A 26,414-nucleotide genomic window follows, 5' to 3' on the forward strand; every position below is an offset into this window, starting at 1 on the left:
CCCCCAGTGCAAGCATTTATTTTAGTTTGCCAGGTAGATGGAATTTGTGTTTGTGTGTGTGTGTCTGTGTGTGTGTGAATGTCTCAGCATACACAGGTGTGTGTGGGCCCTCTCTCTATCTCTCTTGCTCTGTCTCTCTCTCTCTCTCGCTCTCTGCCAGTTAGTTAGATTGATAGTCAAATTAATCTGCCTCTCCATCCAGGTATAAACACGTTGCCTGCTGGCCAGCATACATCCTCCTCTATTAGCGCTATAATTCAGCGCACCCTGCAGCAGCCTGCCCTGATCATAGGAGGGTAATTGCAAGGAGGGGGCGCTTGATTTATAGATGCGGAGGATAGGATGGATTACAATTAGATTTGGAGATTAATTTATGGCTCATTTTGCATTTCAGGTAATTGGAATTTGTCTTTTTGGGTGTCTGCCCCGGCTCCAAATGCAAAAGGCGTAAACATGGCAGTAAAATCTGCACTCCAGCGGGCATCCAGAGAGTGCCTGGGTACGGCTGCCTTGCTTTATGGCACAGTGGAAGAGACTGTGGAGCAGATATACTGCCGTCCCATCTCATTTAGTAGAAGGTGTAGTCATAAAAACAAAGTTAGGACTCAATATTGATATGATGGTTTTTTTCTTTGGTGCTCATTTTGAATATTAAAATCGGGCAGAAACAGGGGCGGCAATAAAGAACAGGAAATCCACAGGGAAATCGAACGGTAAATCTCTCTTCACTTTGTGCTTTTAGACGTTGTCGTTCATCTTTCATTACCAGGAGATGACCTCATTTCCTGTAAACACAGCGAGTGAAATCCTGGCGTAAACAGTTTGAACGCTTGTGGTCGCTGGATTGAGACATTTTATTTATTTTTGGGAAACATTGTGAGAAAATAAAAACTTTTTTTGCTTTTTAAAAGAGGAACAATTCTTATGTTATATGAATAAATGATACAGTAAATCCATGTTGCATCCAAACAGGACCATTTTTTAGTTTCACTATTTTATTTATAGGTTTGCTCAAATGCAAGTCAAGAGTTAGACTTTATCACAAAACACCACATAGACACAAGCACACACATATACACTGATAATGCATCTGTGTGTGTGTATGTGTGATGCGGCCGTGTGTGTGTGTGTGTCTGAGTGTGTGTGTGTGTGTGTGTGTGATGCGGCCATGCGTGTGTGAGTGTGTGATGTGGCCGTGTGTGTCTGTGTCTGTGTGTGTGTGTGTGGGTGTGTGTGTGTGGGTGTGTGTGTGTTATGTGGCCGTGTGATGTGGCCGTGTGTGTGCGTGTGTGATGCGGCCATGTGTCCCATCAGCGATCCTGACAGGGAGATCTGCTCCATCCATTAATGCTGTTTTGTTGGCTCGCAGCGCGCACGTCTGGTGGGAACGAAATAACCCGAGGCGATGAAGTGCGAACACATCTCTAATGAGATGAAGATAAACCACAAACATCATCCCCGCGCAGTCTAATCTGCAGCACTCGATTAACTCCCTGTTATTCAGCCTTTGGAGATCTTTACTCCTGCCTCGCCGTCTTACAGCCGTTTTCTCCTAAGTGACTCCTCCGCCATGTTAAAGTCCTCCCACTGTTTGCACTTACTCACATTAGGAGCCTCCATCAGCGCTGACACGCTTCACAAACAGCTTCTGCATTTACCAGGGCTTCATTTTACTCTCACGGGCCAATATTACAAAATGACATCCCTGTGTGAGTCTGAAGGCTGCGTGCATGTACGTATACACACACCAGAGCATTCTAAACAAACATAGGGAGCTATTTAGAGACCGCTGAGCCATTTCTCTGCTCTCTCCACTGTGCACGCTGAGTGAAAATGGGCCATTTTGTTGTCTCTATGTTGACGTCAACATATTCAGAACATAAAGGATGAATTGAAACTCAAGTATTAAGAGCGGCTCAACACACACAGGTTTGTCTCACTGGATGTTTATGTTAGGCTCATTTTGTAAACGTTGTAATTAGAGGTGTGTGGTATCTTGCTTCTTTTAAAAATGATGGTTCAATATCAAACGTTCCATATCAAATTACCTCCTGTTATGTTCCACACACAGAGCCTTGTTGTCATTAGAATACAGCATAAAGTCATTAAATACCTCTTTTACTTCAGGGACGATTTACCACCTGATGCCTTTAGTGTAAATGTTGATGAATATGCACGCCCACGCACGCACACACACACACACACACACACACACACACACAGCTCATGAATCGCATGTGTACCGGTTGCACAGCAGGAGACCAAGGTTTCCCTGGCGCCATATTTGCATTGTGATCTACAGTAACTGAAGAGGAACATGTAACATAGAACACGTTACACCCTATGTGCTTAGACTTCATCATCGTCTGTGCCGTTGAGTGTTTCACCTCTGATGTTGTTGTTGACGTCTGAGGTTGGGACAAAAAGCAAAGCTGTGCCGGCGTAGATGACATCATTGCTGTAGAACCACACTTCATTAGAAGCTTTGTCATTTGACTTTCTGAGATGTTTTTGGTTAAATGCTGCCTTTTATTCCAGTGAGTTGTTTGTTTTTCACTTCACATGGCAGCAAATGTTTCATAAGTGACCCCAACAGCTCAGCCACTGCACTGTGGAGCACAGAGCACACCAGCTTCCACTCGATATGTTTTGCTCGCTGGTGTGAAAAACTGTCGCTTCAGTTTCCATTTATTTGACACTGTGGAGAAAAATGTTTCTCTTACACTTAAACACAAAACCTCAAACAATCTGAGGTTCCACTACACCAGATATCTGTCCTTTATATAGAAATAAAGGATTTAAATGCATCACTCTGCGTTGGATTGATGTTGTGTGTGTGTGTGTGTGTGTGTGTGAGAGAGAGAGAGAGAGAGAGAGACGGTAGAAGGTTACTGAAGCACCAGAGGAGAAAACGAGAAGCTGCGTGCTGCAGATGGATTGATGATGAAGAGAGATGCTGGATGGATGGATAAAAGGCTTTTCAGGCCCCAACGTCATTACTCTGGGCTCTAGGTTAGGGCAGTGACTAAGGAGATACACACACATACACACACACACACACGCACACACACACACACACACACACACACACACACACAGAGAGAAAACATTGCCGGGATAAGCGGTTTAGATCCACTTAGATGAAGAGTTGTGTTTAAGGGACATTTGTGTGTGTGTGTGAGATCAATGTGATCTTTTGTATCTGACGTGAAGGGTGTTTGTAGGTAAACACACACACACACACACACACACACACACACATACAGTTAAGACTCACCTTCAGCAGATTGAAAGACTTAAAATACAAAATGATGATGAAAACGTGTTGCATCACACACTTTTCACTATCTGACAGTCGAGGACAGACAGTCACACACACACACACACACACACACACACACTATGAGGTTTGTTTGATGTTAACAAACGTTATTTTCAATTCCCTGTTTCCTAGAAATAACATAACACACTTACAATTTTTTTAATGCTCTCTTTTCTAATCGCGTCACGCGGCCGTCACTCGCCTTTAATGAAAGTCAACACGGCGACGTCATGCTGTCATCAGAGATTTAGAGTTACGTCTGTTTCAAGCGTATTAACTTCATCATCGTCATCGTTGTCGTGGTGACAAACTTGACACTCTGCTGTTCTGAGCTTTTTATAAGCCGCTGATTAATTCTGGACCCATTCCACCTGCCAGTTTGTGTGCATTTAAAAGTTCTGTGAATGAAATGTAACACTTACTGCTGCACTCCACAATAAAAGCTCAAAGTGTGAAAGTTGTGGAAACTAATTACACTGAAATTGAACATAAAAATGACTGATATGAAACATTTATCGCAAAACCATTATATTTCCTTCTGAACACAGAGCCACCATGACAACAGAGTAAAGTTTCAAACTAAAACAAAGAATAACAAACTAAAACTTTAACAAAAGCCGTTGTTGAGCATAAAATGATTACGAAGGTGTTATGTATTTTCTTTGTATCTCCTAAAAATGGTGTCTTTACTTGAGCTGAATGCATTTTTCTTGTTATGAAATGACATTCCAGGATGTGTGCCGTTATGTGTCTGTGTGTGTGTAGGTGTGTGTGTGTGTGTGTGTGTGTGTGTTTGTGTCTGAGCTCACACAACCTGTAATTTCAGCCTGAATACCGATCGTTTCAGTGTAGTCAATGAAGCACCGAGATGTCCCGGGGGCTGTAATTTCACTAAAATACACACATCAGCTACAAAGACTTACAAACACCAAAACGGTTTCACACAAACTTTCGCTTCATCGATCTCCAAAAGGAATCCAGCTGATAAGATCAAAAGTGATTATAAATCCGTCTGCGTTGTGTTGTCGTTGTGTCCTTTGTGTCCGTCACCAGGAACTCCACGTACTGCATGAAGGTGTCCATGTCCATGACGGTGGAGGAGAGCGACGAGGGCAGATGTTTCAGCAGCAGAATCCGACACCTGGAGAAGGCCGAGATCACGCGGAGCAAGATGATCAGCTGCCCCGATATAGGAGACTACATGGCGCCGTACAAGCAGCCGCTCATGACCTGGTATAAGGTACGAGACACACACACACACACACACCAACACGTTCTTTGACTGCATCTACAGCGTCTAATGTATGGTGTGTGTGTGTGTTTCTGCTCAGGAGTGCGAGCGGGTGGAATGGAGGAGCTCCATCGCCGTCAACTCCACACACATCTGGATCCCCGAGGTGGAGGAGGGCGACGGAGGGAACTACACCTGTGAGCTGCAGTACGGGTCCAGGCTGGTGCGAAGGACCACCCAGCTCAAAGTCACAGGTAGGACAAAGACGTGAGCGAACGCCAACACGTGCATCTCAGATTGCCAAACGGAGACTAAGACGCATTCCAGAAGATATTCCATTTCAATTTATCATCATTGCAGAATTAGCCAGTTCTATTTGCATTTTCGATTTTAACAAGCCGCCGTTACCATCTTAAAGAAACGTGTCCGTCTCCGCCTGCTTTTAAAACCAAACTGATCTCTTGGGCGAGTCGGCAGCATCCATTATGTTGACAGATTCCCGCGCTCAGCAATACATCATTCATCAGCACCAACACGCAGCACTTTTAAGGTTTCCTCCGATGCGTCGTGCAAATCTGCTCCCAAACGACTGAGCTCTGCATTTAGCGCGGCCCCTCGCCTCACACACTCATATCTGATTGTTTTGTGTTCGCTATTTTCTACGCTTTACACAAACATCCTGCGGAGCAGCGGAGGAGATGTTTGAGTTTGACATCGGAGGACATTAAGTCAGTTTGTGGCCTGAACTAAACCAAGGATATCTGTTCAACGCTGTGTCTGCAGAATCATCCAGGAGTTTAGGTTCCAGCCCCATGGTTTGGATTATTTGTAATCGGTTTGTTTGACTTGCAGTGGAAGAGTATTTGTGCCCAGAGTGTGTGTGTGCGTTGTTGAAAACACAGACCCTGTCTCTTTACACACTTTTGTAGAAAACCCACACAGGCTTTACTCTCCGACCTAACATGCTGCGTCATGATGAGCAGAGAGGTGTGTGTGTGTGTGTGTGTGTGTGAGGGAGAGTGTGTTTGTTCAGACGTGCAGTTATTCGTCTCTACGAGTGGTTTTCAGCCTTTAGGCTCCTTTAGACGCTCGGCTGCAGGAGGAGAAACAGCATACGGGTTCAGACTGTACAGTGATGTGCAAGGTGAATGAACTGAGGTTGAAAACTGTGGTTTTCTCTCTCTCTCGCTCTTTTCCTTTCTTCCTTCTGTCTACATCTTTTCTTTTTCCATTTGTCCACACAGCTTTGGGCAAGTTCCATCCGGGCCAACGCTCATGACCTCACACCAATGTTTGTGAGTGTGTATGTGTGTGTCTGAATGTACAGTATGTGTGTATACAGTATGTGAAAGTTGAGTTAGGGGCATCTCAGGCTTCAGAGGTTACATGAAGCTGACGTCACAGCTTCTCGCTCTGGATCTGGGAGGCTATTGGAGTGAAACCAGACATCGAGATGGCGTCCGCTCTGTGCCAGGCGTTGGCTCGCCGACTTCGTCCTTGGTCCCGTCGTAGGTTTGTGTCTCTTGGCAGCAGGTTTTTATCGCTCAGCCTTCAACATTAAACTGAGATTAAAGTGATACGTGGAGACAGATGCTGCAGATCAGCTTTCTGCACACACACACACACACACACACACACACACACTCATAATAACACTCATGTGTGCTGCAGACAGAGCCAGAGTTTCCTTTTAACGAAGGGAAATTCGCTGTGGGAAGGATATTTTTGTAGCTGCCACCCTCGCTGCGCTTCATTTCGAGCCGTTTAATGTAACTTAACTATTTCAACTTTATGTATAGCTTCTCATTACCTTCCACGCCTGAAGGAAGCGTCCGCTCTCTAATGTAAGGATAATGGCTCATATATATGAAGCTCTGTGTGCACTGTAGCCCGGGGATATTCTGAGATGGAGCTGGAGAAACTTATTTAACTCCTTTCCTTCTTTGTAAACAGGCTGGAGTGAGTGTGTGTCCTCTGGTGCTCACCTTCCTCACACAGGCCAGGCTGAAATCTAAACTCACCCTTGGCTACCTGAAGGCTCGACGCCTGAAACACAAATGTGCTAAAATCTGAAATATCAGTTTATTTATGAACATGAGCCCACTGAGGATAGAGAAGTGTGAAGAAGAGAAGTGAGAAACGGCCTGTGTGGAATAGAAGAGAGGGAATAGAATGAACTTAAAGATGTCTCGACACTTATCCAAATGGCTTCTTCAGTTTGGAGTCGTTGGTGTGAGGGAACTACCAGCTTTACTCCTCTGAGAGTCGTTCCCACCTTGAGCCAGGTGACTTCAGAGGTCACACGGGCGTCATGTCAGAGGCTCATGAATGGAGGCGCAAACTGCTCCACTGAGACAGAACAGGACCGCGGGTCACAGCCAGACCTCCTCTTGCTTTGTCCAGCTCTATCTCTCACACACACACACCATGGCAGACTCACAGTCAAAGTGAGAGATGGATGGATAAAGGAACAACTGTTGCCCGAGAGTGACAGAGTGGGAAGCTGAGCGGGTGAGACCATATGACATGAGGCGAGAGAACGGAAGGGGGGCTGTGGTTTGAAGAAGTGACATCATAATTCACAATTATGCCTGGGTCATATGCAAGTGAGGTTATTGATTGAGAGAGAGAAAGAGAGCGAGAGAGAGTGAGGGATTGATATTTGAGTGGGCGGGAGAGACAAAGTCAGACGGTGTAAATGGAGATGGTTGGTGTTCAGTTTCAGGTTATTCAAGGTTTTCTAGGAGTAGCAAGCAAGGACAGATACAAGGAGAGGAAGAAGAGATGTGAGACATGAAAGATTAATAAAGAAGTGAGCTAAACAGACGAGAGTAGAAGTCCAGGAGCAAACATTAACTTTGATCCCAGGGATATACAGAGGAGATCTGATGTTAGAAGTCCGGTGGGATGTTTTAATGCGTCCTGCTTTCACTTTGAATAAACCTGCCTCAGTAAAATGTCGGGCAACGTCCCAAAAAATTAAAAGTGAAACTGTGAAGCAAAACTACAAGGAGCAGACAAAGGTGGCGCTGACCTCACATGACCCCTCACGTCCGTCCTTATCACAGGCATTAATGCTCTTTGCTGAAATGATCAAACGGGAGATTGCGAGAGGAAGTCAAAGACCTTTTTTATTAAACGCGGTTTGTGCGGCGAGGCAGCTTGAGAGCAGCAAAGCAGTAAGGCTGAACTCTGTAATCTTGTTTTTATATCCGTCATGTCCCACAGTGGAGAGCTCCCGAGTCAGACCCGAGCCCCGAGCACCAGCAATCTGCTGCCTACCGCACCCTTTCTGTGTGTGTGTGTGTGTGTGTGTGTGTGTGTGTTCCCTCTGCCCACCAGTCAGCATTCACAAACGAGCGCAGTGCCGTGATGTATCTCTGCATCCTTTATGTGTGTGTCTGTGTGTGAATGAGTAATACAGAGAGAAAATCCAATATATAGAGGAAACATGTTGACAGCTGTTGTTGCTTGATAGGAAGAGGACAGGAAGAGCAAGTCAGTTGTTTGATTTGGTTGTTTGAAACGTAATCATGCCACATGCTGAATAATGTTGATGCTTGCTCTACATGTGTAAATGTACACAGCAGTCAACACGTGTTTACATTACTGTGTCCTTGATTGTGATTGGTCATACAAGGGGCCCTCGCTGACATCAGAACCGCTCTATAATTCTCTTCAGCTGGTCAGGGAAACTTGTGTATCTAATCAATCGGAGCACCGGATCATGCTTGAGGTTGAACAGCCAATCAAATCCATCCTAACACGGTGGACAGCAGCAGATTTAGTAGATGAATAAATATCCACCAGGGGGCAGAAGATGAATCATTCATCGTACACATATACGTATATTCTGTCAATCAAAACACTTCTTCTGGTCCTGCACATCTGGTTTTCAGACACTCTCTGCTGTCAGACTGTCTCAGCTCTGTGTCTCTGCTTAATTGGCTGCACCTGTTGTTTATAAACAATCGGCAGCCTCAAAAGATTTAAGCTTTAGCTGTCACTCAAACTGCAAAATGCATTTCTGTTTTATTTGCTTTTCTCATTTCCATGTTGTATTCTGGCGAGCTCGACTCGGAGAGGTTCAGGCCATAGGGATAAAGCGGTTGCATGCAAATGTGATGTAAAGGATTAGCAGGATGTGTCAGCCGCCCTGCTCAGACCAGGTTAAACGCTCGCCGCTTTGTGTAGCGCGTTGTTAGGAACTCTGCCAACTGACTCACACACACACACACATGAGCAGATCTTATTCAAACTCACCAACTGTGCGTGATGTGTCGGCAAATTGGATTTAGTTTCCGTTCCATTTGTCTCACAGCATTTCATCATCATTTAGCCGTGGATGGTTCAGGCTGTTTTCTACATCGCATAAGCTTCAGAGTCGCACCACAATCCTCTGAAATCACCAGAATGAAGCAGCAGCGTGTGTGTGTGTGTGTGTGTGTGTGTGTTTGATTCACTCACATACAGATTGACATTGTTTCTATATGGGAAACATTACAATATAAGGATATTTAATGAGACTATGACATGTCCTGTTTTATTTTATTGTATTTCTCCTCTAAAGTAAAGCTGGTTCAATAAAACATAATCTGTGTGTGTGTGTATGTGTGTGTGTCTCTTTCCCCTCACTCTCTTCCCACTCTTGTCCATTTAATACATCATCCATCTTTCACGAGTAAATGTGTGTGTGTTAGCAAAGTACTATGTGTGTGTGTGTGTGTGTGTGTGTGTGTGTGTGTGGTGTGTGAGGAGACAGAAAGTGACAGAGAGAGAGAGAGAAAGAGGTGATTTGCTACGGTGCAAGGCATTTATAACCTCATTAGAATAATGTTAAGCCTCATGTGGCATTACACTTCCTGCAAGCCACATTCACAGTCGCACACGCACACACACTGTCGCACACACACATGCACACAGTGGGATACAGAGCACGTTAAAAGATCTGCCGTCTCTCTCACCATGTCACTCTGATACTCTCAGGCAACAGTTGTTCCTTCATCCATCTATCTCTCACTTTGACTGTGTGTTGTGTGTCTGTGAGCGTAAGTGTGTGTGTTTGTGAGACAGAGAGAGTGAGTGAGAGAGACGTGTGCGTGTGTGTGTGTGTGTGTGTGGCTCATGACCTAGTTCGTCTCACCTTCTAATTCGTTGTGAAATTGCCTCTGTTCTCCAAAGACAGAGGGGTTGATGAGGCTACTCCCAGACAGAATTACACACACACACACACACACACGTACATGCACGTACACACACACACGCACCCTTCCCATTAACATGACTTTGCAACTTAAATAGAAAACAAGAGTGATGTAGAGAGACAGGGAGAGAGAGAGAGAGAGAGAGAGAGAGAGAGAGAGAGAGAGTTAGAGCCACAGGGCAGGAGACAAACATGACTCAGAGCAGAATATTCCAGAGTTTGTCAGGTAGAGTAGGTTAGTTTGGGCGTTGGAGCTGTGAGGTTATTCACTGTCACACATTAAAGATGCATGCTGCCCGTTTTAGCATTCAGCGCCCGGGTCTGCGTCTCTCCACGGAGCTTTCTTCACTCATGCAGTTTTGACGGAGCCCACCTGCATCACCTGCAAAGCCTCGACCTCCGGCTTTGATTTCGCATTCACGCACACACACACAGTGTTAGACGCCGCAAACTTTATTTAGTCTCTAAAGCACGACTCTGTTATTTACATCTCATATTTCTCACGTAAGTCGTCCTCTTTTAGCTCTTTAGGCTTTTGTGCACCGGCTGACAGTTTACTGCAACTATTTTAATATGGCGAATGGTCCCGGGTTGCCATGGTGACCACTCTGAATATGTCACTGATTTGCAACTGTGACTTGGCATCATTGCTGATTAAATACAAGTGCTGCAATTAGTGGATTACATTTCTTTGTGATTACAGAGTTGTAAACTGATGGAATTAGAGACTAAATGTACCGGGGGACGTTTGTCACACGGGACATTTGGCACAAAGACGTACAATTCTGTCTGAATGTGAGAGGAGAGCTGCGTGAAAACGTACAGCTGACGTGTGAAGACTTTTACTAAGAGAGGAAGTCATTTCCTGAGGTGACTCAGACTTTCCACGGCAGCAGGATCACAATGAGAAAACGAGTAAATGGAGCACAAGTCCTCCACTTCTGCTGTTAGTATGTTTAGGTGCCAAATTATCACTATTCTAGGGTAAAATATACATTTCTCTTCTCCGTTGCTGCCGCACCACTGTGCACGGTGAGTGAAAATGTGCTGAACCTGAGCTGTCAGCTCTCAAGAACTCCACGTCGGATGCTGAGTCTTTCTGTGGAAGCAAATGTATGAACCTAAATAGATGAGATTGTGATGTGTTCTCCCATCATTTTCTCCTCTGCCTCTCTCTACATGTGTTCAGTGGGCGAGAGCGGATTTAGAAACAGATTTCCAGTCTCTCTCAGCCTCGGGCTACACACTAACACGCATAAACAAACTAATTCACACTCGTCTTCCAACGTACGTGCAGCGTGTTTAGACTTCCAAGTTCGGCCGACCTTCATGTCTTTGGCCTGCAAGAGTCAAACCTGAGAGAGAACCGCTGCAGACACAAGGACACACACACACACGTGCACACACAGGGCCTGAGCTAGTTTCTAAACCCAGGACGTTCTTGCGAGGAAACAATCCCACCAATGCTTTTACATGGATGGTCTCTGTCTGTCTGTGTGGTGTTCACACACTCCAGGTTCTTCTTCTTCTGCCCCCTGTGTCCTGCAGGGAGCATTTCTTAATGTAAAGCAAAGGTTAGACTTTAACATTTAGAATATTCTTGGACCGTCATCTGGGCCGCCCCCCTTTGATACAGAGAAAGAGCAGAATCATCCACTATTACGCTTCTTTGTGGCCGTGTGACATTTACTTGACCCGCTTAGGTCACAGCCCACAGCCCACAGCCCACAGCTCCGGCCCACAGCTCCAGACTGACCTCTGTCATCAGTCTGTGATGATGCAAAGTTTAGGCTTCCAGTTAAACCAGCGTGTTCCTCTGATGAACAAAGGCTCTCTGCTGCTCAAATGGTAAACACCATCCACACACACACGCTGTGAGGCGCGTCAGCTCCGTTTTAGGATCATTTTGAATGTTTGTCTTTTATTGTACACGTCGTCTCAAGTCGCAGCGTCCTTGGAATCTAAATCATTAGGATGTTTTTTGTGTTGTGTTGTAATTTTCTGCTATTTCAGGCCATCTGTTTACTAAGTGATGAAAACTGAAGCGACGCCATAGAAATGTCAAATCCAAAATGAATCGTAGAGAGTGATCTGACTTTGATGTTTATTTATAATTCAACTCTTCTCTCTCTCTCTCTCTAAAATTTCAAAATATAACCAAACTAAATCTCGAGGTGACCTAAAGAGAAGGCGAGGTCAGAGGTCAGAGATCAACTTGTGTAATGCTACAAACCCCTCTTGGCCTCTTGGCGGACATTTCCATACGCAAGACAGCATCTCTCTATTTCTGATTCTGACCTCTGACCTCTCTGTGGAGTCGGGGCGAGTCGCTTCATCACCAGATTCAGACGTCGTGTATGAGACTGAGGGGATTTGTCGTGTTTGTGTAGGATCACAACTGATAACCTCAAATAAACAAACATATAGTGACCGCTCAGTTAACACACCATTTCTATCTCTGCACACACACACACACACACACACACACACACACACACACACACAGACACACACACACACACACACACACAAGTGAGAGAGTTAGAATGGAAAGTGTCACCTTGGCGCTCACGTAGAGACAGACGTGAGTGATTATGAGACAGATTTCACATTTAGATAAAGTTCTTCTTCTATAATTAAATTAGCGGTGAAGCTAATTTAATCTCCATGAATCCATTTTTTGGGGGATTTATAACTCAGACAATATAAAACTTGGGACAAAATAAAGATAATTAACTTCCTGCTCCTTTTCTGTCAGACCTGCAAAACAGGAGAATGAATGGAATCGTTTTTAGATTTTAGATTGGATTTGATTTGATTTGATTCGTTTTTATTTTTGGAGGTTTTGAAGTTCACCTTGTGTCCTAATGTGGCTGAGGATGAGGATGAGGCGACTCCATGCCCTTTGTTTCTGCCACTTCAAACACGATTCATCCTGATTCAGCCACTGGTCTGGAAAATAAGAGAGTCAAGAGGGACATCACACACCCACACACACACACACACACACACACACACACACACACACACAAAGTTTAATCGAGCCGCTGATGTCGAAGAAAGACACAAACATGTTTCACACACACGCTAACACACTCGGTTTGAATGAGACTCAGCAGACCATCAATGTCTGTCTGTCTGTTTTCCTCTCTCTCTCTCTCTCTCTCTCTCTCTCTCTCTCTAACACACACACCAGGACACACACAGGCAGCATACCCAGTGGTCAAATTAGTTGCATTAGACCACTTTAAGATGCAGACCCTTCTGGCTGTCACACATCGATACCTTTGACACAGACGGAGAGAGAGAACGGCAGAAAAACAACGAAAAGAACAAAACCACTCCGATGAGAAGAAGAGACAAACATGCAGAACAACATAAGCGGAGCGATTATGCTCATTTGTTCACGGCCTGGTTCACTCTGTGGTGACATTAGTTAGAAACTTAGATAAACTTGATCCATTGCATGAGTCCCGGTCTCTCCCTCTGCTTAGGGACAGACGCTGTATCCTCGTCTACTTCAGTCTGCACAGCGTCTGAGTGTGTAACTAACACGCCGGATCAGCTGTTATAATCAGCATTAAAACCAACCGAGCGGAGTGAAAGTGAGATTTTGCACAGTGATACTGCGCAGTTTTTATCGTCCCTCGTCTTCACGCAGACGATCGCTATCTTTGCTTAATCTCATCCAGAACAGCCGCAGCTACGGAAACCACAGAAATAATTAAAGACACAAACTGAGATAAACTGAGATCTTAACTCCAGACGCACCCAAACTCCAACAAAAGGAAAGGAAAGTCCGCTCAGATCGGAATGTATGGAGTTAGTACTAGGAGCACAGAGGTCAAAGGTCAAATTAATGTCCTGTAGTATCGTAATCTTTGCTAGAATGCAAATATGTTAAAGAGAAACACAAAAACTGAAAGTAGCAGTACTTCAAGTACTTCAAATAATGACTACAGATACTCTCTCTCTCTTTTTGTCTATCTCTCCCTCTCTCTTTCTCTCTCCCTCTCTCTCTCCTTCCCTCTCTCTCCCTCTTTCTCTCCCTCTCCCTCTCTCTCTCTGTCAGTCTCTCTGCCTTTCTCTCTCTCACTCTCCCTCTCTCTTTCCCCCTCTCTCTCTCTCTATCCCATTCTCTCTCCCTCCCTCTCTCACTCTCACTCTCTCTCCCTCCCTCCCTCTCTCTGTGTGGCCGTTGTCGATGGACCACAGAGAGTGTCGTTCATGTTTCAGCTGGTCAGACGGATGGTAAATTGCTTTATTCCCGTATTATTGTCGGCTGTGCGACCAAGTGAACGCAGGTTGTTAATTGGTTCCGTCTTGTTGCTCCCTCGCCGTCTCTCACCTCCTCCTCCTCTCCTTTTATCCTCATCTCTCTCAAACCTCCTTCGTTTCATTTCGTTCAGCTTTCATCATGACGGTCGCCATACAAATACGGAAAGATCACAGCGGAGCCTGGGGCAGGCGGTAAAGACGCTTATCAGTGACGGAAAGCAATTGTGTGACTCTGTCTGCCCTCACTGACTCCATATGAACCGGCTATCGGTTAAAGTGCTATTATGACAAACAGTATATGGATCTGGATTTCAGTCATGTGTTGTTCCTTCTATCAGTGAAATTTGATCACAGAATGACTAAGACCATCCTCCCCTCTCTCTCTCTCTCCCTCGCTCTCGCTCTCGCTCTCTCTCCCTCTTTCTCTCTGTCTCTCTCTCACTCTATCTTTCTCTCCCTCTCTCATTCTGTCTCTGTCTCTCTCTTGTTCTCCCTCTCCCTCTCTCTCTGTCTCTCTCTCTCAAACCTCGCTCTCTCTCTCTCTGTCCCTCTCTCTCTCACCCTCTCTCTCTCCCTCTTCTCTCTGTCTCTCTCTCACTCTACCTTTCTCTCCCTCTCTCTCATTCTGTCTGTGTCTGTCTCTTGCTCTCTCTCCCTCTCTCTCCCTTTCTCTCTCTCTCTCTCTCTCTCTCTCTCTCTCTCCCCCTCCCTCCCTTCCACCCTCCCACTGGCTCTCCCTCTCTCTCTCTCTCTCTCTCTCTCTCTCTCTCTCTCTCTCTCTCTCTCTCTCTCTCTCTCTCCCTCTCTCTCTCTGTTAACAGGCCGTTGCATGACTCGGCGAACATTAAAACGAGGTTATCGCCGCTATTTTTACCCGGCACGGTGTTTTCTTCCCCCGTATAAATCATTCAGGCTGCATAGAGAGCCGGCCGCCGCGTTGTCGGTCCGTCTGCCCGTCTCCTCCTTTCTCAGCGCCTCCGTTTACCTTTCCTCTATTCTTCTTCCTTCACTTTACTGGAGACACATAGAGAGTGACAGACAGTTAAATGAAGGGTAAAGAAGAGGGGCGGCTGCGTACGTCAGCGGAATAGAATAGAAAATAATACGTCTCCTCGCGTATTTGGACACAGAAATGTCTCATTACAGATTGTCAGCTTTCTGTCGTCTCTCAGCCCCTCAACGCTCCGACAGGTTTGTTAGTAAGAAGTGTAAATCCATAACGCGCATTAACTGCAGCTCTGTTTGATGAGAGCGAGTAAACAAACATTATTGGTTTGCTTTTCATTTTCCATCTATTTCTCCTTGTGTTTTCTTGAGGGGGGGAGGGGGGATGGAGGCTCTCGCTGCTTTTAGTCTGAAAAAGAGCAGGAATCATTCAGGGAGTCAAATACGTCAAACCTCAAGATGGCAAAGACGGAGCAGTTAGTTAAAAGTGAGTTCATTCAACACGGTGACAAGGGGGAAGACTTTAAAGACTTCAGTCGAGACTTAAGAGACTTCAGTTGGGAAATGAGACAGCTGTGGACATTTTGTTGTGACGCTCTGAGTTGTGAAAATGCGAAAACTTATTTCCAACATTTACCAGAATCTGATCTCTGTATAGATGTTATCTGAATATTAAATGTCATCCACTCGGAGGATATCTTATCTTACCTTATCTTACCTTTAAATACAGATAACGGTACTTTTCACTGACAGATTGAAGGTTTGTAAGTGACAGTTGTTGAGATACACAACTATATAAACATCATTCTGTTCTGTGTGTCACTTTAACAGTCGTTCCTCTATAGATCCCTGACTTTACCTCCATAAAGAGACACATTTGCATTCCATGAGTAAAGAGCAGGTTGACCGGCTGTAGCCGTTGTCTCCTGCGTTACGTAACACAGTGCAGAAATACATCCTGCTTCCTGTGCAGAGGAGGCATGGAAACACATGAAGGAGTGTTATTCTGAACGCTTCCAATAATACAGACCAAATCCCTTTAAGACGATGCTCTGTGCCTCTCATCGCTGAATAGTTCAGTGGATGATACACAGGCCGCCGGTCGTAAGCCTGCAGCATCCTCTGCTGAGTTTTGTCTCTGTGACAGTATGAGACTGTTGAGCCCGGAGCTCAGTATCAACAGGCTAATGCTCTCTGAATGAACGCAGAGTAATATAAGACAAATCCCTCATGTTGTTTGGCTTGTGGAGTGTTTTTCCTGCAGCCGCGTCAAACTAAAGAGCGGCAACAATGTCGGCAGCTTGGAAAGTGGCTTAGAATTTGAGCGACTATAAACCTGCAGCAGTGTGTAGATTCATTCTATTAAAGGACGGTGATACACTCCACACTCTATAGGTGCTGATTAATAGGATGAAATGAAAGGGTTAAAAAGCACCAGATTGAATGTAAGTGTAGCTGGAATCACGTCACCGTTTTACCTCATTCATAAATGTTCACCGTCCTCGTAAACGCGTGCGTTTACAGAGCCGTCACCGAGGGAACCTCCTCGGTTACGACGCTGTTGAAAGACCGCAGTGTGTGTGTTTCTGTCTTTGTAGCACGTAATGTAAAGTGTTCTGCCTCGTCTCCGTCACTTCTGAGAGTGTATTGATCCATCCTGCTCAAATTCTTCAAGGAGATAAAAAACAAATGAGGATAAGAGATGGATAAAGATGAAGAGATAAGAGAGAGAGAGACGTGCGTGTGCGTGCGGGTGTTGATGTTCTTTTACATCCACTCATCCGATACATGTTGTGTGCCATCATTATCACAAATGCAGATTGTGGGCGAGTGTGAGGTGTAATCAATAAGCTGTGAGTGTGGATATGTTGGGATGTTGACGAGCAGCACAGCTAACAGAGCAGAGACAGAGCAGCTGTGTGTCTGCATGTTCCTCCTCTCTCTCTCTCTCTCTCTCACTCCAGTCAAACTACCCCAGGCAGCTGCAGCTCCATACACTGCTGCACTCACACAACATGTTTACACTGGAAGCACTGACGTATTGAACCAAAGGAACAAATTTGGCCATTTAATTAAGATTTCTTTGTTGTTTTTTATATTTTTATTGTACTTTAATGGTCATGGCATGGACATCCCGACTTCGTATGATATAGTTGATATTTAAAGCTCACATATCAGGACTGAATGGGTCTTCAGGGCTGTTTTCATTCAGCGTGCACAGTAGTACCGCAGCCAGGACGTGGATCAGAATCTGGTGCAGGATGAAACATTGCAAAAGTTTCAAAATCCAGCACAGAAATGAGCACAGGAAGCTTTGATTGAGGGTGCGGCTCCTTTAAATCCTGCACAGTTTGCCTCCACTGAATTAATTCAATTTCCAGGAGAGAAAATAAAGACTTAATTGTGTGTGTTTAGTCATAATTAGCTGGTCATTGAGCAGTGATAATGAACAGCTGGGTGTTCATTACCCCATTTACACATATTACATGGCTACTGACCAAACACATTAATTTAAAGTAATACATTAAAATCACGGCATTAAAAGTCAAATGAATAGAAGGAGCTGGCTGTGTGTTTGAGTGGTTGTGTAGAGTCGCTGCAGTCACAAACAACACCGGGGCTCCGTTTATGATCCAGGAGGGCGACCGTAGCGTCATAAATGAGCCTTACACACACTTTAGTGACTTATGGGAAACAGCTCTGTTGTTAATTTGTACACTTTAATGAATCAGGCTGAGGATTGAGTTTCATATTCACTAAAGTATAAAGATCAAACTGTAACCAGACAGTGGACAGTTACTCTGCTTGATGTAGAGCTACTACACTAACTGATCGTTAAGTTTAATGCTTCTTATAGGGCAGAGTGTGTGTGTGTGTGTGTGTGTGTAAGTATGCGGAGACAGTACACACACATACACACAGGTCAAACAGCAAAGTGTAAAATACCAGCTGGTCACATTTTGAAGTGACAAAGCAGCAGTGTTTATCGCTTAATTATACTCAGTGGACACACACACACACAAACACACGCCTAACACACACTCCTAAAACAGGAGGACGTGATTAAAAAGCAAACACACACACACATACTGTATATCTCCCGGGTTCAGATTGGCCAATCAGAGCGCCTGATCTTTGATTTTTTGAACAGCCAATCAAATCCATGGTAGCATTCTGACCCTGACAGACATGTGGACTTCTTCTCTTCACCTTGTTGACATGTACAGACGCCGCTCTGCTCTCTCGTGTTTTGTTGTATGAAATCCGGCGCCGACAGACTCGGCGGCGTTTGAAAGCTCTGGAAGCCGAAGTCGCTCAGTCGTTGTGAGTGCAGCTGTCGCTCCTTCTGAGGCTGTTTACCCAAAACATGTCAGCATCCCTCCGCCGAGCCGCACAAAGAGTCAGTCGGGGGTTTGTGTTGATGAGTTTTAAACATTAAATTCACGTTGGAAACTCTCAAAGTCTAACTACGAAGTAACAAATCACAAGATATCAGGGTTTAGTTCTCTTTCTTCTTCCTCTCCTCTCCCTCTTTCCCTCCCTCCCTGTGCTCCTCCCACTCACCTTGACCGTCTCTCCTTTTGTCCCCCTTTCCTCTCTCTCTCTCTCTCTCTATCACTCTCTCACTCTCACTCCCTTCCTTCCCCTCTCCTCTTCCTCCCCTCCTCCTCCTCCTCCTCCGCCTCCGTCTCTCTTGCTGAGAGATTGTGTCGAGGCTGATGAATGTTGGACAGATGTTGTGTAGAGGCCTCGCCCTGGGTGGCTACAACTAAATAAGAGAGAGAGTGTGTGCAAGTGTGCCTTTGCCTCTGTGTGTGTATGTGTGTGTGTGTCTATGCGTGTGCGTGTGTATCACATCGGGTGGCTACAGCTGAATAAGAGATGAAAAAAGTGTCTCAAGTGCTTTCCACTACATACCCCCTGCTAGCTACAAGTGTGTGTGTGTGTGTGTGTGTGTGTGTGTGTGTGTGTGTCATTTAGTAGCGATGTCTTTCTCCTCTCTCTCTCTCTTCTCTTCTCTTCTCTTCTCTTCTCTTCTCTTCTCTCTCTCTCTCTAAAATTATTGAAAATGGATGAAGTGATTGAAGGTCGGAGCCAAAGACTGAATACTTTCCTGGCTGAGTCACAGATTGAATCTAATTAAACAATCATTCAGTCATTCCAAATTTCAAAGACTGACGTTGCATCTCTGCTGCTGCTATGAGCTCAGTCAGGGAGGTATTGATTGATTGGCTGAGTAACTTGACTGGTTCATGGTTGATTGGTCATTAAAGAGAAAGTGTCCTTCCTCTTCATCCTCTTCTTCAGTCTGTATAAACCCTAACAGTGTCAATTCATCATGGAAAAGCCTTTAGAGGTTTCACGTTTCATTTTGTCGCAAGAAAAATGTTTATCCTCACACACACACACACACACACACACACACACAGAATCCATAGATACACTGGCACTGACATGTATCTATACAAATCTGAGTTCCCAAGAACGTTCACTAACTTGTGCGTACGTGAGGTCACACACACACACACACACACACACACACACACACACACACACATTGTGTTAATTGGCTGTGCGGTTGAAGCTATTATGAGTTAATTACTTTCTTTAACCTGATACAGTCTGTGCTAAAGGCAGAATTAACCACAGAGAGAGTGTGTGTGTGTGTGTGTGTGTGTGTGTGTGTGTGTGTGTGTGTGTGTGTGTGTGTGTGTGTGTGTGTGTGTGTGTGTGTGTGTGTGTGTGTGTGTGTGTGTGTGAGAGTGTGCATGCCTTTAAGTTATTGAACTTGGGGAATTAAAGCGTTAGCGTTTGCACAATTGCGAGTGTGTGTGTGTGTGTGTGTGTGTGTGTGTGTGTGTGTGTGTGTGTGTGTGTGTGTGTGTGTGTGTGTGTGTGTGTGTGTGTTCCCAAGACACAGTCACATTGACCCCTATTAAATTGTATTAATAGGCCGGCTAAATGTTCAGCATGGAACTCTAAGAGCTTACAGCCCAGATAATATGCTTTTACAGTACAAGTGTGTGTGTGTGTGTGTGTGTGTGTGTGTGTGTACTATAACACTTACTAAAGCAGGGTTATGTGGGTGAGCCTGAGGCAGCACTGAGATGTGTTTTGCTGGAGTGTTGAGCATATTCCTTCCTGTTGTTTCTGTTTTATGTCCTCAGTTTGTCTCTGAAGTTCAATCAGAGTTCACTCCTGTAGCCTTGATTTTTAATTATAATGATAATAATTGGTTAATAATGAATTGTACTTGTATTGAACAGAATACAGTTAAGTACAGTCAGAATGGAGATGGAGACACTAAGGCAGATGAAGATGAAGAGTGCAGGTGTTGTAGCCTATGGGTGGTTGCCATGGTTGAACACAGGAAGAGGGCGTTTCCATAGTGAAGATGCAGGAAGGGGAAAGGTTTGGGGTGAAGTCTGAAGATTAAACGTAGATGGAAGTGTGTGTGTGAAAGTCAGATACGACCCTGAGCTCTGCAGGCTTCAGTCTTTAAGATGTTCCGTCAGTCAAGCAGAGTCTTTGATTCTGACTCCACTCCTGCTGCACGAGAGAGCAAGGAAGCCTCTCTCCCTCCCTCACTCATCCTATATGTGCTCGCCGTAGCGTTTTCTTCTTTCTACTTTAAACCCTTTTTACCGTCTTCTGCTGCATTTACATGAGGGAAGATAGACTGCAGGGCTGGATGGGCCCGGGGTCGCCGCGTCGCTCCGGGGAAAATCGGCCTCATGTCGCCTGTCAGCCGCCAAACCTTCTGGATATTCATCAGCCTCAGCGGCACAGAGGGTGAAGCCTAACTGCAGCATCGCTCTGAAGTCCTGCATGTTTGATGTTGTCGCTGGGATCTGACTGAGAGTGGACGGGGTTAAAGATATGGAGTGGAAATGTAGCAAAGATGTGTGGGAATGGAACAAAGTTTACACACAGCAGAGACACCATCAGCACACACACTCCCGTCTCTGGGCTCCTCGGCGTAGGTAATTATGGGACACACTTAGGCTAATGCCAGTTCAAGATTTGTGAATCAAGTGTGGGTTAAGTGCTGCGTGTGTGTGTGTGACATTTGTGAGAAATGGGGACACACTTTGCTTCGACTCACTTAAGTGCCATAAGAAGACGAGTGTGTGTATGAGAGCAGAGCCGCTGTTTACTTAGAGTCACACTTTAACACTTCAAGTTCATCTGATATTGTGCGCGTGTGTGTGTATGTGTGTGTCTTCCTTAGGAACTGAACATCTTTGTGATCTGTTCCCCCTAGCGACGATGGAGACGTGCGGTTGCCAAGTGATGGCTTAGACCTCCTCCACCTCCACAATCTGCAATATGCTCAGTTTGGCATTTGCACTAATATTTGATACCTTTGGGGCGCCTCAAAGAACACACACACACACACACACACACACACACACACACACGTGCAATATGCTCCATTTGGCAGATTGTCAGCTAATTGGCACGTTTTATACTTTGTGCTGGTGTCCACTTGTGCATAAAGACTTTGGCATTGCTCTTCAGTTATTCACAATCTATAATGGAGTCCCAGGGAGTCAGAACCAAAACCAGAACTAACTCAGTTTAGTCTGAGGAAACCTTAAGATAAACCAGAGGCCTCATAGGGAAATAACAACCAACAACATGAAATGTGTTGTGTTTCCCTCATAGTTCCATTATTGTGAGGGAATCTGGTTCCCATTCTAGCCGAGTGTGGCACAAACACACACACTGACACTGAGACTGTGTGTGTGTGTTACTCAGAGAGAGACACACAGGTGCAGCGTGCCATATGTTGACTCGGGTAAAAAAGGTCAGTCCTCTGGTGGTCTCATTATTGTATCCAGGTAGATTTTCAAGTCTCTCTCTCTCTCTCTCTCTCTCTCTCTCTCTCTCTCTCTCTCTCTCTCCCTCTGTCATTTCCCTCACTCATTATTCACGTCAGATGGTTTCTGAGTGTGTGTATGGTGGCTGTCGGCTTTCAGCTGCATTCTGATAAGACGGAGCTTTTGTCAGATAAAGAGAGAGACGCACACGGAGAGAAAGAGGTCAAAGGAACTACAAGCAAAGGACTGCCACTGTGTGTGTGTGTGTGTGTGTGTGTGTGTGTGTGTGTGTGTGTGTGTGTGTGTGTGTGTTATACTCCCTATTCCCCAGGCTCTATGAAGAAGAAGAAGTCTGCTGCTGCTGACGAGCTCTGTCTAAACACGCACACACACACACATCAGGACACACACACAGACAGGTCCCCTCTCTCTCACACACACAGATGGTTTACTTAGAGTAAATTCCACACGTACACAAACCTTAAGTGTATTTGTTTGTCCGTGTGCAGCCGAGGCCCCAGTCTGACTCCTGTTAGCCGAGCTTCTTCTTCTTCCTGCCTCCTGTCCGCTTTGGTTTTGGGCTCTCTTCTGATTGGCCGAAGCAGCCACACCAGGCGACAGCAGGATGTGGGGATAATGAGCACATCGTGTGCCGAATCAGCACACAACAGCCCGGGCGCTGACAGCTTGAGTGTCATTCTTCTGTGTTTAGTTTTGCTCAAAATACACATTAGAACGTCTCATACGTCACACACTGCTGCAGACGGGATTCACAGACAGGAAGGGAAAACAGCAGAAAGAACACAATGAAAGCATGCAGCCCACAATAGAAACATGACAAATGATAGCAGAGATGATGAACACGGCGGTAATGAACCCATGAAGACGAAATGATGGCTTAGTGAGCGAGTGTGTCGGAGTGTGTGTTGGGCTCCATCCCGGTTGTTTGGCTCGTTCAGGCTCAGGGCAGATTTGGCCGGAGTTTAAAGAGAAACGTGCCGCCGGTGTGACGCCATGGCAACGCTTCACCTCAGCACGCAACCACACCTCACCTGGCACAGGTAGAGGTAAGGTCAGAGGTGAGGGGGAGAGAGAGAGAGAGAGAGAGAGAGAGAGAGAGAGAGAGAACTTATGGCAAACAGGACAATAACAAATGAAGACACTTGTATTCCTCTGCAAAGTTTTATTAACATTTTTAAAATCACTCAGTATCTTTTGGAAGCGTCTCCATAATCAGCTGCTGTTCTCTCGTTCTGATAGCCACAGATGTGCTTTTCCCCTCTCAGGCTTTCTCTCTTTCTTTGCTTCTAACGATAAAGTCAAAAGTCAAAAATAATCTGAACAAAATTTTGACATTTAAGACATTTAGGAAAAACATTTTCATCTGTAATGTAACTGTCTCTCTCTCTCTCTCTCTCTCTCTCTCTCTCTCTCTCTCTCTCTCTCTATCTCTCTCTCTCTCACCCTCTGTCTCTCTCTCTCTCTCTCTCTCCCTCCCTCCCTCCCTCCCTCTTTCTCTCTACCTCTCTCTCCCTCTTGCCCCCCTGCTCCCTCTCTCTCCCTCCTCTCTCTCTCTCTGCTTGTATTTCTCTCTCTGAATACAGAGATAAGCAAATATGAAACAGACATCAAAATGTTTTTTCACTCTTTAACAAACGCAAATCCAACACTCCACAGCCGTGCAATGAATATTAACTTAGCTTGCTGCACACACACACACACACACACACACACACACACACACACACACACACACTCACACACTCACACACACACTCAATCTCAACCCCTCAATTCCATTACAATCTTCCCACCATCATCACTTTCTCTTCCTCTTTTTCAGCTCTGCTCGTTCCTCCATTTTGTTTCAGCGACGTTATTTACATTTTCCACATTTTCATAAAACTGAAACTTCTCTTCCAGTCTGCCTCAGCACTTTAAAAAGATGAAACGTGGCCTCGGAGGTGTCAGCTCTTGCTTTCTCAGAGTGTTGGTGTGCAGCCTGATGTGGTGGGAGGACGTGTCATGTGACGTGACCCTGCTGCTTTACACCGCACACACACACTTTACAACTGTTCATTTACTATTCCTCTCCAAGCAGCTGCGGGTTCACGACCTCCCCTTGAACAATACACAGATTTTGTTCTGCAGTTTTAGACGTGGATGAAAAGTTTGAAGGTTGCTTTCTAACCGCAGAAATTGTCAAGGCTGAGGAAGACTCCAGGGAGAGGAGCCACATGAAGAAACACACTCTAACTTAAGGTCAAACTCTAGTGAGCACTATTGCAAGCAGAGTTAAAGTGTCCTCGTGTGTCTGAAGGGGGAGGAGCACAGAGGCGTCCCATCAGATCTCCTGACTGAAACAGAAGCTCCAGACTCAACACATCACGGCTAACTGTCTTCTTCCATTATCCCTGGTTCAGCTTAGCCAAGCCTTGATCACCGTCAGATCTCCTCTAGACCGTCCGGGGCCCAGCACGCGAGGAAGAACGTGGATTCCTCCCGCTGCGTCTGAGGGGAAGCTGAGGCCAGCGTGAACTTTAATAACCCCCGTAAAGTTTTAAATCTCATTTCCCAACTCAAACGGACAGATGCCTCAAACTTGTGAGAGGATGATGATGAAAAAATCCAGGAATATTACTTTTTTTGTCTGTCAGCTACTGCCTGTCAAAACACACACACACACACACACACACACACACACACACACATGCACCCACACAAACACAGCAGTAGCAGATCAGAGCGTTGCATGATGAGAGATAAAATATTCACCGGTTTTAGCTGAAGAGGCACAATCTATGGTTCACTTCATCTTACACACACACGCACACGCACACACACACGCACACGTCTGCATGGTAGATCAGGACACTTCATAAAAACTTTATTCTTGCACATATTCGTATTTGTCAGCTCACTTTCACCTAAAGCCCGACTCGTCTCTGAATATTATACAAAACAAATCAACCTGACGCACAGATTCCTGGAAGTCTCGACCGAAGGCACGGCGGTGATGTGTGAAATGCAAAATCCTCCAGACGGCGAGAGAGATAAAGGCGGCGGTCGTTCTTATCTGCTCAGACGCTTTGGCTTTGGTTTAATTGTTCTTTCATTTATCTTTGGAGACAGAGAGGCGACCTAACCCTGCTGCCTTCAGGTACACATACCTCACACATGTACAGGAAACTTCACATACACACATCCTGTATGAACGACTGCTCGGCTCAAACATCACTGGTGTAAAGCGATCAGGCCGACTTCAAACCCAGGACTCTGCTTCTCTGGAAGTTCGAGCACGCGGCCGCTCTGAATATTTCATGCGGCGCTGTGTGTACCTGTGTGTGTAAGCACTCTGGAAGACGTGTTCGCCTACGTGTGTTCATCGCCAGTCTGACATGCGCTATGATGAGAGGCGAGCACGTCGGCCCCTCGCTGGCGCCGGCAAACTTCAAAGTTCCCTTTTGTCCTCTTTTAGCCTGTAAACGCTGGGAGATGACATCGTCTGCCTGGTGAAACGATGTTGAAGATGCATGAGGAACAACTTGTCAGCTGAGATTTAGATTTTTTGTGAAGGGCTGGACAGCGTAGGAGGTTTTTAGTGTCGCATAAAATTTAAGTCTTACAAAGAAAGAGAGAGAGAGAAAGAGGGGGAGACACTTCTGACAGCTGCTGTTTAAAGTGGAACACTTTTATATACTCGGGGAAACAAGTTGACCATCAGGGATGCAGAACATCTGACAAGTTCCTTAAATTCAGTTTTATTAAATTCAGAGGGTGAAACCACACACACACACACACTTCCAGCTCAGGGGTGCTCGAGGCTTTGCATCATTTCCCAACACTCCAGGAAAATGAGCAGCTGAGCCGACAGCAATGCGGTGACTGATGAAATAACAGCTTTGGTTCAGATCCCAAAGCTGCTAAAAGTCGTTCAGACCTGCAGAACATAAAGCAGCAGATTAACAGGACGAGAGCGCCGGCCTACCGGGAGTCTGAGCCTCTTTTATTGTGTCAGGTTAAAGTTGGGTTGTTGTGCTTCTCACTTATTGCTGCTTGCTGTGCAGAATTCACATTTAAGGCGTCGTATTGTTCTGGTAAGCGGGATGTGAACCTGCATCCTCGCGTGATTTTAGGAATTCGGCGTCAAATCAATGTTAAATTTGATGTCGGCAGAAGAAAGTAAATATTTTAAGTCCTTTGCAGTGACTCTACTTCTGCTTCTGTGGAAGTGCTCCCCTTTACTATGCACACTGAGTGAAAATGGAGTGTTTAAGGTATTGGCAAGCTCTGTCCAACCCCACACACACACACACTTTGTGGGTTGGTCTAAGCAGGTATGTTGGATGTTTAATAACATTTTCTGCTCTGTATCTTTGTCAGTATTTACACTCCCTGAAATCTTTCACTATAAAATAGGGAAAACAAGAGAAAGCACCAATATGTCCCCTGTGTGTGTGTGTGTGTGTGTGTGTGTGTGTGTGTGTGTGTGTGTGTGTGTGTGTGTGTGTGTGTGTGACACAGAGAGAGAGAGCAGATGGGGCCGACAGCAGGGTGTGTGTGTGTGTCTGTGTGTGTGGGGGTCCATTAGTGCTTTCTAAATGCTCTTCA

The 26,414-nt window shown here is 45.4% G+C and overlaps 1 protein-coding gene across 1 annotated transcript in view; it reads left to right on the plus strand.

The window, feature by feature from the left end:
* The window catches only part of il1rapl2 (interleukin 1 receptor accessory protein-like 2), a 79,600-nt gene that overhangs the window by 7,303 nt on the left and 45,883 nt on the right, over window positions 1-26,414 (plus strand). Inside the window, exons 2-3 of the mRNA XM_076143437.1 lie at window positions 4,376-4,562; window positions 4,654-4,807. Of these exons, the coding sequence (XP_075999552.1) occupies window positions 4,376-4,562; window positions 4,654-4,807 (341 nt within the window). The remainder of the gene's footprint in view (window positions 1-4,375; window positions 4,563-4,653; window positions 4,808-26,414) is intronic.

The sequence above is a fragment of the Genypterus blacodes genome, unplaced genomic scaffold (genome assembly GCF_046128005.1).
Source record: "Genypterus blacodes isolate CSIRO-AG114 ecotype Tasmania unplaced genomic scaffold, CSIRO-AGI_Gbla_v1 ptg000024l_1, whole genome shotgun sequence".
NCBI lineage: Eukaryota > Metazoa > Chordata > Actinopteri > Ophidiiformes > Ophidiidae > Genypterus > Genypterus blacodes.